Source organism: Genypterus blacodes, unplaced genomic scaffold (assembly GCF_046128005.1).
Source record: "Genypterus blacodes isolate CSIRO-AG114 ecotype Tasmania unplaced genomic scaffold, CSIRO-AGI_Gbla_v1 ptg000044l_1, whole genome shotgun sequence".
Lineage (NCBI taxonomy): Eukaryota > Metazoa > Chordata > Actinopteri > Ophidiiformes > Ophidiidae > Genypterus > Genypterus blacodes.
In genome coordinates this window covers 7,714,698-7,728,557 of record NW_027466857.1, presented here as the reverse complement: position 1 = coordinate 7,728,557, position 13,860 = coordinate 7,714,698, and the positions used below count along the sequence as shown (strand labels likewise).

Below are 13,860 nucleotides of genomic sequence, written 5' to 3'. Positions count from 1 at the left end.
GAGCCAATGTTCCATCCAAGAGTAATAATTCTGCCTGGAGTGACACAGGGTCATTGGGATGGATGGAGACAGGATGTGAGGAAAAATAAAGCATTTAAAGAAAACAGGGCATAAAGGCTGAAGAGGGCCAGAGTGAGAGATGGGACGGAGCGAGGGGAGGAATGGGAGAGATCGAAAAAGCGGGAGGTTGGAGCAGGCGCCGGGGCAAAAAGACAGAGAGAGGAGGTAAAAGAGAGAGAGAGGAAGATGAAATAAAGCAGTATCAGAGAGAATATGGAAGGGGTGAGAAAGGGGGAAAGGGGTGAAAGAGGGATGAGAGCATAACACAGAAGGCAATGAAGCGGTTTGACACATTGGCTAATCAGTCTGCTGTCATTTTCTCTCACATGCTGTCATCTTGGCCATCAAGGCCTCGCACGTCTCTCTCTCTCTGCCTGCCTCTCATTGACTGATTCCCCTATTCAATTATTCAAGGTTTATAAGCAGGGGCCATCTATTCACCTCGCAGCAGATCTAGTAAAATAATGAAAGGGCTGCTTCTTCAGCCATGCCGGCTGTCATAAAACTTTTACAATTGGCAAAAGAAAAATCAATTTCTCAGACGCCGCCGTTATCACAGCTGTAAACATATTAGCCACGGTATCAGGAGTGAAGAAAGAGCCCTACCGTGTAAGACACTTTAATAATGCAGACCATGAGTGATTTTACATGCTTTCTCACTAATCATAATGTATGGTGGCTGAATATTTACAATGATGGAATGCTATATTTAGAGAACAGAGTATTTAGATATACAGTACTGCATGTGTACCGTGTTTGTGTATGCGTGACATATTTGAATTTACATATGCGTGGGGGTTCCGCTCACATAACATTGAGCACAGATATGTCCTGTTAACTTTATATTTCATTTTTAAATTCCGGTGCTGACTTCCAGACTATATCTCCGACCTTCTGACCCCTTTTGCGCCACGTGTCGGGTGCTTAGGTCCACTAATCAGGGTCTCCTAATTGCCCCCTGCACCCATTTGAAGGCTCTTGGTGATTATGCTACTCAAACTGTTGCACCTAAATTGTGGAAAGATGCTGTGGAATATTTTTTAAAAAGCAGATAAAAAGCCATGTGTTCACGCAAACATTTGGTTAGGATGTCGTAGGGTCATGTTTTTTTTTAATGTCCATGTGTTTCTCTGTGCTACAGGTTTTTATTCTCCTTGTTGGTGATTTATTTCACCATGAAGCCCTCGGCGTTGACCTTTGTCTGTGAGAGGCGCTACATACAAATGTTGACTTGCTAATTTCATGCTGTCCTTATTGTCTCCTTCTTAAACTAACCTGCGTGAGTCAGGCTGTGAAGGGAGACCGCATCAGCTACAGGCATTTCGAGCTTCAGAAAACTGCTCTCTCACAACTACACAGCACCCACAATCACAGGAAAGCAATCCAACAAACAGAAATGCAAATGCAATCACACTCACACAGACACAAGCTCGCCCACAGGGAGGTTTTTCTTCTTCTATTTTTTACAGAACATCACGTCTGCCGTCTATCAGGAGAAGTGACCCGCGTCACTGGAACAAACTCATCTGGACTGAAAGGAGGAAAATAATAGTTTGAGGTAATGCAGTGTGCAGCCTCATCTTTTACTTAGAAGGCAACGCCTTCAGGGAGGAGATGTTACTCAGCAAACTCCACAACCCTTCCATTAATGCATGACCCCCATAGTGGTCTGCCCACTTTTCCTCCAGCCCAGGCTCTCAACTAGCTTAACCAATGGGCACAGAAAATACAGAGAGGGTAAAAACAAGCACACGATAAGGCACGCATGCAAAACTATCTGTGCATGTAATGTATACAACCATATGGACGTAATTGTATGCTAATATAAATACGAACACATTTGCATACACCACACTCACGCACACTCCACAAATCACAAATCCCTACCCTTTAACATCTATCTGCTTAATCCTCATCCACTGGAGGCAGAGGGTCGACTCTATGGAAAACGGTCTATTTTTAAATCTGCCATAATAGTCTTAGGGGAGTAACATTGTAATTTATGGAATTCATGAATATCAAGCTGTTTTGTTTTCATCTTATTTTTTTCCCCTACTTCTCAGAAGTGTTTTGGTTGAATTAAAATAAACTCACAGATGCAATTGGAAAGCTCCCCGTCTGCATAAGAGCATGATGCCAATCATCTCCTAGAGGAGATGGAGCTCGGTTGGTTGCTCCTCACACCATTGGTGGTAAAATGTATGAGGATGCTTTATTTCAGGCCCCAGCAGCAACATACACTTGCTCTGACTAATTCTGCATATTTTTGTCTGTATCTATTTCACCTTCTATCAAAGAGAAGTGTTATGTTCTTGCAGGCTCAAACTCTCCAACACTGTAATTAGTCTCTCAATCCACCTTTATGAGTCAGAATTGCTTTTGGATCCCCTGCTGAGCCTTCGTTTACATTTAACTCCAGCTGACCTATGATGTAGTCCTGCAGCAATTAATCAAGGGCATATCAGAGATTGTTAATGTAGAGTGAATCTAATTTCTACATACTGCACGCTGGAAATCATAGAAAACCAAATTTAGGAAGATGAGGCAATAACACCTTCAGGCGTTTTCCAATGGACAAACATTGACATTACTGGTGTGGAGCAAAGGTCCTCTGGCTGTCCTCTGGTCAGGGATGTTAGGTTCAGACAATAATGACCTCAAATTGCACACTTGTGGGTAATTAAGCATGGTCATTCCCCCACTAGCTTAGAACAGCAAATATGACAACGTGAGAATAAACAACAATTACAGTTACACTCATTATGCCCTAATTGCATCATCCTATGTACCAATCAAGCTTGAGGACGCTTTATTCAAAGCTTAAACACGAACAGTGCATAAAAAGTTAATGTCTTTGGAATGCGCGCTTCTCTCTTGCTGTTTTATTTACACAAAAAATAGGAGGTGATGTGAGCACTGGGCACTAAATAGGGCATGCATATAAAAGCCTCATGGGTATTCTTGGTCAACTAAAACAGCAACCTGCTGTGTGCAGTTAATGTGGCTCTGAGTGCTGCTTAAGCTGAAGAAAACCTACACCGGCAAGGGAGTCATTTGACCCCACTCCAATCCGTCCATCAGACACCAACAAAAGAGAAGTCAAAAGAAGGAATGAAATGACAAAGCGATAAGAGGGGAAGAAAAACAGATGAGGAGCTAAACCGCAGGGATTACCTCAGAGTAACTAAATGGGCCATATCAATTTCCCATTACCAAACAGGAAAAGGTATTACAACTGCTAGAATCTAAATACAATAAAGGTGAACTGTGCCGGCTGCTCGTTCCCTGTGTGCTCATGTGTAAATGTTGCACTCTCTTGTAGTACGCTTTCCCTTTCCTTGGGCTACTGCGTGAGCAAATGGAGGCTCGCCATCATATCCTTGAGGCCCATCAATAAATAAACTTGACGCAAATAAACAGATAAATAAATAAATGCGAGGAGCCTTGCAAATGGGCATCAGTCAGCATTAGTGATGGAGGCATGTCAAGCACGATCACGCTCGACTGGAGGGGGGAGTGCCTGAGCGAAGGCAACATTCTTGCTGATTGCCAAGACGGTGTGCGTTTGTGTGTTTGTGTGTGTGTGGAGGAGGCATTACTGTAGTTTCGCCCCCTTTTACCTCCATTTAACCCCTTCATGTTCTTTTACCCTCATTAACTCTTTATCACTGCCACTATTACTACATGTGTACATCAACAACACACCGACTCCCTCAGGGTTGTTTTCTCCCTTTTCCATCCTCTCTCTCTCTCTCTCTCTCTCAATCAAACAATGTAGTACCGTCGTTTTTCATGGGCCATGCAAATCACTAAGCTTTTCCCTCCCTCTTTCCATTTTCCTGTGTCTTTTTTCTTTGACTTGACCATGTTGCAAGGTCTTTACATGACTCTTACCTTTCACCCTTGGTTACAGTCTTGACTGCACTCTTTGGTCATTTATCTTCTCTATTGTAAGACAAAACACCACACAAACCACTAAACACATGATGACGATGATGTGCATCCTCAGCTGAATAGAGGTTATGATGCAGACATTTTTCTCCTGACACACAGATGTCCCATGAGTGTTCTTTTAGAAATACATTGGACAAAAGGCTCCATCCGTCGTGTGGACAGCTATGGATTTGGTTTAGGCTTTGAAGTCACATCTTGGTCCAAAACAGTAATTGTTTGCTATGAAGTAGTTGCTTGTATTGCTTTGACTATCAAATGCAATCAATTCACATAACCCGAAACAAATGACAGTGTGAAGATTGTGTTTGAAAAATGGAACGCTGACAGCTGTCATCAAAATGACAAAACATTCTTTTGTCGTGTGTTTGAATGAAGGGTCTGCAGATGCAATTAACATCTTTCACTTTTCCTTTTTATCATGACTTCAGACATAAGATTTCTCTTTTTTTGGTACCTTTATTTTGTTCACTTTCAGGGAGCTAAGATGGATGGATGGAAAAATAGATTTTTGTATGTAAGTTTTATGGAAAGGGAACAAGCAAGACTGACCTGAGTGTATAGATTTTAGCTATATGTGATTTTCCAGATCACATGTTGCAAATCAGCCTCGACTGACAGATACAGAAGTCTTTTGTCCTTCAATAGTCTCACTTTTGCTTGAGAACAAAACTTCCTCTGTGTGAAACATTGAGAATGAAACAAATATTAACTCAACATTTTTACACAGCAACAAAAGATCTACAATGAATGGATAAACACACATACGATTCTTGCACTGGAAAAATGAAATGAAAAAAAATCCTAGATCACAAAGTGAGATATTACTTTCATCATTCTTGTTGATGATCTCACAAATTATAATTCTGGAATTGCCACAATGATGTTACATTGTTTCACCTTGCAAAGTTGGAGTGTGAATTAATTAACACCAGCGTAAAAACGTGTTCATTTCACCTCGTCTCCAACACTTCTACTGTAAGCGTGAAAAGAGTCACAAAACTACTGCTGTGAGATCCTGCGACTCCACACTAAACGAATTATTGTTGTTTCAAACACAGAACATTGAACACATATTGACACACTATCTTTGCCTGTATGTATACTAAATCAAATCAAATGTATGTGCATAGCTTAATATCAGCTACGACGTCTCAAAGGATTCCGACTCAGAGCTCTCTAGGAAGACGAGGAAAAACTCCGGAAAAGCTTAAGGTAAAAGAAAAAGCAAGAAACCTAAATTTATAGGAATTAGGCCTTGAAGGCATTATACCTAACAGCCAGCATGTTTCCCCTTCTCTATACATTATCATTACAGATACTGAGTCTGATAAGAGGCAAAATAAAATGTTAATTAATTCCACCTCATCATGGCTGACAAGATTTGTATAGCGGCAGGCACTTCACATACAAACATCCGCCAAGACGCCATTTCTCATACTGTAGTAATAGCCACTACATATTATGGGGTTGAAATAAAAGTCAGTGAAATCCATGCAGGATCGCGTTCTATTCCCCCGTGAGTTATTCTTTCTCTAGCTGATCATCGCCTGGCTCCACCTAATGAGTGATAAATAAGGTTTAATTCAACTGATGCGATTTGCCCATCTTTCAGCGCTAAGCATGATAGCCGGGGTAAGATTCCATTGGAATAATATGAGGGCCATTTTTCAGCCTGTGGGATGGGCCGACTGCCTCCCCCATCTTTGGCTTTCACAGGCATTCCTGTGGCTTAAAGCCCTGCAAGTTATTGGTCTATTAGGGATTCATCAAACAATGAATGATATCAATCTTATTGTGTGAATGTGCCCTGGGTAAAAATAAGATGAAACCTTCCATTACGCGGCCTCCAAAGTGTATTTGCCCTCCAAAATTGATCCAGTATTGACAATTTACACTTAGGGTGACCTTTCATAACTGCCCACATACTTGAAAGCCAATTGTGTTTGGAGAGTGAGCAAGAAAGAAAAAAACACAGCCCACCGCCGAGGGAATGAGAAGTTGGTATATATTGTGGCTCAGCTGTTGCTTGTAGATGGACCACTAGACTGGAAGGCTGAGCACTTTTTACATCGATGAAGGCCTGTACCAGTTGGGTTAGACAATATTGTTGAGAGTTCCGAGTCCATTACAGGACCAGGTCATTGACTTCATTTCTTAAGGAAGGCAGCTGGGCTCCACACGACAAGTTTTCTCTAAGAGGGAGTTGTAAAAGGGCATAATGGCACCAAAAGGGCATGCAGACGGCCCCCTGGGGATACCCTGTGCTCAAGGTAGATCGCTTGTGTATAATTTAAACAGCAAGGTTTAGGGGGAAATTAACAGCAGAGGCTGGAGCGAGAGACCCCTGGTGTCCATTCAAAGAGGCTGCCTTTTATTAAGATTTGATTTATCCTCTCAAAATGGCTCTGTGTCACACTTCAGTAACTTTACTGTCCTCGCCTGGCACTACGTATCAGTTATTCACCAAGGGTACTCAAATGGTACATAAAATCTTCATCTATATTTCCATGATGGGGTTTCGGCTGAGGGTGAAAAATGACCGGGTCCGGAGGAAGGCCCCTGTGGGTCAATGGGAGGGACGGTGGCTTTGTCTGTGCCCTAGGACATGGAATCTTAAATGGAGTGTCTGTCCATGCCTCGGTTCCCTGCCATCTGCCTTTCCCTTTGGCTGTTGATAAATATCCTTATCTATGAGAAGCAGGTGATAGGTTTCAAGCAGCACGTCTCTACAGAGTGCTGCTCTCATCCACTCTATTGATATCTCACATCTACTAAACCATCTGAGCAATAGCAAGCGGCACCGACACCCTCTGGGTCTCTTTGGCCCAAATCAGGTTAGCGCCACTTCCTGTAGGCCCGCCTCTCGGGCCACCCTGATGAATAACATCTATCAACACCCCGAAGCAGAAGCCAGGAGGCTTCAGCCTGCGACTAAAAAACACTCCACCTTCTCTATCTGATATGTGACACAGGCTTGTGAGTGTGAGTGTGCGAGAAACCGTAAAGGAGAACAATTGCTGGAGAGGTACACAGACAAGGAGAACGAGATAAAGTGATGGGCACAACATATGTGTGAGCAAATTAATTGCTAAGGGAATTACGATCACTATCACTTCCCGTGTGATGTAATTTAAGAGAGAAACAGGTGATATTCCCTCCAGATCAGTTGAAAGATAAGGAAACAGCTGCCAGGCCGAAGATAATGTGGCTCTCATGTCAGGGTCATGAGGACGACAAACACAAAAGTAATAAGTGAAGGTATTAAAAAGAAGCCGCAAATGAGTTAGGGAGAGACCAAGCAGAAGCGTTTTCACAGCACCTCCTCCTTGTGGGACTTTGATCTTTTCATTTGCTTCTTTGCAGATTCACCACCAATCCGTTGTTAAAGTTTCATGAGAGAAAATAGGTAATTTAATCTTCATTAAACTTACAGGCGCCGTCTCCTTTGGCCTGAACAGCTTAATTAGGCTTTGGGGGATTAGAAACGTAGGATACAATTCAGTAACCCTGACAAGCACTTTATCACAGCATCTCTATGTTTTAATGGGGGTAAGATGACGCCTCTCTGATGACTTTCTGGTGTCAAGAAAGTCATCAAGAGAGGTGTAATGAAACCCAATAGAGTGGGGGTTGAAAGGGGAAACGGACGTTTTGATTGACTGACCCGTGAAGGTGTGGTGGGAGAGTGTGGTGATGGGAGGAAAGGCGAGTTTGGGATAATAATGATGGTGAAAAAGGCAATAAATAAATAAGGTTGGCTTGCTTCTCTTGGAAATCTGATTGATGTGTCTTTTGGGATGCCCCCCAGTATGAAAGACCTACTGAGTCTGTGGCTTTCATCCCTGACCGTAAATCGATGAGCCAGGATGTATGAGAGGCTCTTGCTCTCTACCCACCAATCTCCTGCCAGATACCCAGGTAACAATCTCACCAGAAAGAGAATAGGAGAGAGAGGAGGAACAGGCATTTTTTGTGCGGAGCTCTTACTCATCCGAAACTAAATTTTGAAGCGCACACTGTCTCTTGGAAAACCAGTCCACGGTAATGTATAAAGTTACGCTAACTCAATTCAAAACCACCAAATTTCATATCGATTATCTTCCAGCGATGAGAGTGAAGCCACAACAGAAGCCTGGCTCCACTCATGGCCCCTATCAATCCATCCAGCCTCGACAATACGTGTTGAATTAGGACTGGCTGGTGTAATTACATAACACATGACTATGGCCTCCTGGGTGAGCTTTTCCATCTGACACAAAACAGAGACAAGGAAATGGGAAATGCTTCTGGAATTGGGTGTAATTGTGACTGGCGGCGCCCAGAATTGAGTTCAGCTTGAATCTCGAGGAAGCGTGCTGGAATATAGTTTAGCCTAAAGGATGACAAAGAACGACATGCTGGGTTTAAATGAACTCCTTCGACATAAGCGGAGGTTCTTGTGCGACTCTGAGAGACTCTCTCTGGTACGCGCTGCTCGTTTGAGGATGACAGGAGGTTAATCAAGCTTTAAAGCGTGTGATTACAACAGACATGACAAGCAGGAGTGAATAGATTTGGCACACTGTGCGATATAACTGCTTAGAAAACAGTCTCTACCAGGAAATTCAAGTACTAAAATGCTGTCAGTCCTCGCGTCAGAATGCAAGCAAATGTATGAAAAAGAAACACAGAGAGATCAACATTTGTGCCGATGCAGTGATCGAAACATTACATCAGTCTTTAAATTGTCACTCAAAAGTGATCTGGCTCTATAACGCATGAAAAAGATAGTTTAAGGAACTTCACAATTATTTCTTAACATACGGTACCACTCTTTGCGTGCAACAACATTCATGTATGCCCCCTTTCATGAGCTGAGACAAACTACGCAGCACATACACCCATTTCCAGATTCCATTAAGGGAAGAAATGAACCATAAGGAGCGGCACGTCAAAAGGATTCTCCCCTCTCATCACCTGAGAGCAGAGCATCCATGCAGCTGTGTATCAAACCACAGTGCCAGGCTCCACATTAATAAAAAGAGGGCTTTCAGTGCATAATCCTGTGCCGGAAAACAACCAGTGTGCTGTGATGAGGATGATGCAAGGTGTCATGCAGTACAGGAAGCTTCACAAGCAGGAAAACAGGCGACATGTGGCACATTCAATGTAAACAAACACATATACAAGATACAGGCTTACAAGGTGTGGTCCCCTGACTCACAGATCCACACCAAGCAGCATTGATGCATAAAGATGCCATGTATTGAAATCACAGTAAAAAAAAATTGTTTCATTTATCTCTCCATACTGCATAAACACACATCCATAAACGCACAACCACAGCTCCACGTGTTTGGACATGCAAACAGCATAAATAAACCAAAAACTACAGTCGGAGAGACATTGTTGCAGCACACGCAGAACCAAACTGTTGACGGTGGCAGATAAATCAATTTTCGGCAAAGTTGCCTCAAAGTAGGCCAGAGCAGAAAAAAGCAAGGATCCATGAGAAAGTGGCATTTCTGGAGTGCTGTGGCGCATCAGTTTGACATTTACCAGACACACAGAGCTGGAGAGAAAGAACAAAAAGGGAACACACGAAGACATTGTGAGTAGCCAGGACACGGAGGTCAGAGAGACCACTTCCTACACATGGCCATAAAACAGGAAGTGATATCATGCCGTGACAGCACAGACCTATAGGAAAGGCAAGATAATTAATGCAGATGACTATGGAGCTGCTCTACAACACAGAATTATGCTGAGTGAATCATAGGCAATTTTCCTCGAGACTGCTATTAGCAACGTATTAGCGTGATAAGATTAACTAGATGAAACAAGGGCAATTTCAATACCAGTGGACTAAAGCATGTTGAATTCTTAAGGCTATGGAATTCTTTAATCTATTGAATTTATCTATTTTTTTTGTGTTTGTTGTAGTAAGACTACATAAAAGGTCCTGATGTCCCTAGAGCTGTCCATGCTCAACCAGCTCTTCCTCCCCTTTAGAGACAAATACAGTGTGTTGGACATTGTATGCAACCAAGGACGAAACAGCCGATGATAGGAGAAAGTAATATATATGTATCATAATGTGAATGTTGGGAAGACAGGGTGTTTCAGATAGATCTGCCATCCATTTGATGTCTGTAGGGGTGACTACAGCATTGCTATCTATGTACATGTACATGGTATACTGTTGATCATTTCCTCCTTTAACCAAAGAGAAAATCAATAACTCAGCATAGAACTCTGCATGCGGTAGACCATCTCGGTTTAAGTGTTTGGAGTAGACAGATGTGTGAGTTATGCAGCCAGAAAAGAAGGAGGGCAGTGCTGGGTCTGGGTTAAAAAGATAAGTTCAATACACACACCTAGAGTTCTGTTACCATAGTTAGCACCCGGCCACCGAGAGGCAGGACTGGAGGGGCTTTGATCACCTGCGACAATGATGATGGGGAAAAAAATGAAAGAAAGAAAAAAATGGATGGAGAGAGGATGGAGAAAGGGGAAAAAGAGAGACAGAGATAAGAAGTAAGACATCAAAGATATTTGGCAGGAATGAACCGCACCCAGAAAGCTGGCAGAAACCCTTTACACTTGCTCTGATACCAACAGAAAAGCACAGGCACAAACCACCAAATATGGAATAAAATGAGGAACAGGTGAGTAACACAAGTAACATACTGTAATATTGTTGTATTCTAATCCAGCCAGTCACCTTTGAATCTCTCTAACATGATCAGTTGATGAACACAGGAACGTTATCTTCATGTGAAACCAAACTAGATAAGTAATCCTGGAGTTTGTTGGCACCACAGGCTGAGAATGTATCATACACAATTCTCTCTCTCTCTCTCTCTCTCTCTCCATATTGTTGCTTTAACCATCATCAATGAACCCGTTCCAAATTTCTGCATCACTTGCACATTAAAGACGGCAAATATCAATCTCCATTAAGTAGTGTCACACATAAACCATCATTAGCAATCTACCAATTAACACGTCTCTTTAGTTGCAAGCTTGCTTCAGCAAAATCTTGGCCTTTAACTATCTCTGCCCAGGAAGTGTCTACTTATTTTCAGTGCTTAGCTCTGCTGCCTGATGTGTGTAGCCTGTCTATTGTACATTCACAAGACACAGCTCTGATTTTTTTCTCCCACTCTTTTTTTTCCAAACCACGATTGCCAGCCTGGAGATGGCAGCACCTGTGGCTCTCCGGCACAACTCTGACTTGCATATCAATTGACCCTGCCACCCTTGCCAGGTGGTACTCCCCTGAGCACTGGGCATTCATCATGGCAGAATGGAATATGTTAACACAAGGATTACACTAAATCTCCCTCAGTCCAACCCCAGCCGGCATGACCATATTATAATGAGCACCCTATGAATGGCAAGAGAGACAATATATTGGTAATGAAAAACACTAGGCCACACGTGTGTCCCTGTTCCTATGACGACATGAATACAACTGGTTGTGTGAGCATAGATTAGAATATGTGGTCTATGTTTTATATGCCTGTAATTCTTGAATCATCAAAGCAAGTCAAGAGGACACCAGGACATCAATAAAAGGCAAGCAGAAGATAATGTGTGTAACTACAGTCCATTCTAAGTATTCAAGGCTGCACGAAAAATTTGAAAGTCATGCTTCACTGGGGTTCTTTCTGTCTTACTATTGCGCGGGGTCCGTTTTCGCCGATCACGGAACGCTGCTCCTGACTGTAGCGCTTCCATCAGACTGTCCATCACACCGGTTTCATCTCCCTCTGCAACAGAACAGGAAATAGAAATGCAGACAATGGTATTTAGAGGATGATATGTACATCGATAAAAACAGGATGTGCGATACAAGATCATATTTGCAGATAAGTGTGTACATGAAGTTGGAAAGCATCAGACACACACACACAGAGACAGAGACACAGACAGACAGACAGACAGACAGACACAGACAGACACACACACACACACACACTCATACATGAATGCATTGACGTCTAGGGTGTTCTGTAGCGGAAGCAATAAGTGCTATTTATCTATATTTGCATGAACAATCATCTTCCATCAGAGTAAAGAGACAAACCTGATTGTGAATGGAACACAAAATATAAACAAGCTTTTGAGTATCAAGACAGCTAGCAGCCTGTCAAGCAGGCGCTTTCATTTTTTTTCAAGAACAGCTGGGGAGGAGGAAATACACTTGGAGTTTAGCAACTAATACAGGCAGAGGAGCCTCAGGATGAAAGCATCCACTGATGGCCATTGACAGATATTTTTTCTGTGGCTAACGCAGGGGAGCTAAGTGCTCTTTACAAAGATTTAGTGAGGAGCTGCTCAATACCCGGGCGCTCTATCATTGTTCCATCATTGACATTGGGACCGGGCTTCGAAAAAACATTCCCCTTGCCCACTATTCCAGCTGTCGAGTAGATCCATGAAACCGGAGAAGTGGAGGGAGTCAACATGGTTGAGGAGACACCTATAACACTGTGAGGCCAACAGCATGACACGCTGTGCCCACAGCGTGCACATGCTGCATACTGCTGGATGGGAAAGGGGTTCAAAAATAAGCTTAGGTTCTATATCTGGGTCATCTATCTTTACGCCCCAATACTAATGATGTAGGGAGGCACCCATTTTATCATTGTGGTCCAGAACAGACATTATTTTAAACTAGGATCATTAGGGTGACTTATTGTGGAGCTGGAAATTTGGCCATCAATCCTTATGCATAAACGAGTGGAGTAGCACTCCGCTCATATTTACCACCAGGGTCCTAGCATCTTGTTCCTCCAACCTGCTTACAAGTACAGCTGGAGAGAAACCATTTGGAAATAACCAGGGACAACTGCAGCTTTCACCATACAGCGCCTTCTCTGAGGTTGGGGTGATCAATCTTTTATTCTTTTATTCTAGACGGCAGTCAGGTAAATTGATATTACGCACACGACACAATGAGACTGGATGCTACATGATTAATTTAAGGACATGACACATTTCTTGTCCATCTTTTCCTCCTCTTCTTAAGCAACAAACCACCTAACCTGCAATCATTCTTGTGGAAAAGAAGACCGCAAAACCCAGAATAGAAAAATGTCTTGTGCAAATAAAAAAAAAGAAGCTACTCTTAACTCGTACTCAGACAAATTTTTACACTCTATCTCATTGTCTTTATTTCCTCCTCAAGTCCTTCCCCAGGGCTACTTTGAAATCAAAGTATCTGTTCCGGCTGTGTGCTGTGCTTAAAAGCCATCCCGATTAAATCAAGCTTAATTAGACCAGCTTTATCAGAACAAAACCAAAGCTGAGCCAAGTAGTGCTTATCTCAAATTGCAGCACTACACCTCTGATAGCAAGCTCATTGGTTTAAAATGGAGAGCATGGGTTTCGTCTACTTTGGACGTAAAGAACAATACAGGGAAGAGCTACTCGCTACTATAACAGTATCAAGTCCCAAGATCTTTCACCACTCCTTCTTCATATGTAGGCTAGCAAGGACGCATTAGGAGTTGGAGAAGAAGCGCAAAGTGTTAAGTGGCAGGTAAACATTTATCTACAACCACCTTGGCCCACGGAACTTTTTGACAGCTCCTTCTTCACTGTCTTCTTCATGGAGACCCAGACATCACAGGGGGCACCTGACACTTTGATCAATTTGTCCTACTTCTACCTTAACTGTGGCACAATTCATCATTTGTAATGGCCACGACTTGGGAACCCTCCTATACTGGGGTTCAGGTGGAGGACTGCAGACACTAAGAAGCAAAACGACTAAAATAGGTAACAAACTCCCTTGTCACTTACCAGTGCTCAATTAACTTTAGCATATCCTATCGGGCCCCCACTTAAACGGAGACT

General features: G+C 42.7%; 1 protein-coding gene across 4 annotated transcripts in view; it reads right to left on the bottom strand.

Moving 5' to 3' along the window:
* The window catches only part of diaph2 (diaphanous-related formin 2), a 326,344-nt gene that overhangs the window by 27,748 nt on the left and 284,736 nt on the right, over positions 1-13,860 (bottom strand). For 2 of the 4 annotated variants that reach the window (XM_076149017.1, XM_076149019.1), the window contains 2 exons: positions 11,676-11,768; positions 10,371-10,436 (listed from right to left, as the gene is read on the bottom strand). In XM_076149017.1, the coding sequence (XP_076005132.1) occupies positions 10,371-10,436; positions 11,676-11,768 (159 nt within the window). The remainder of the gene's footprint in view (positions 1-10,370; positions 10,437-11,675; positions 11,769-13,860) is intronic. The other 2 variants (XM_076149018.1, XM_076149020.1) reach the window with 2 other exon arrangements.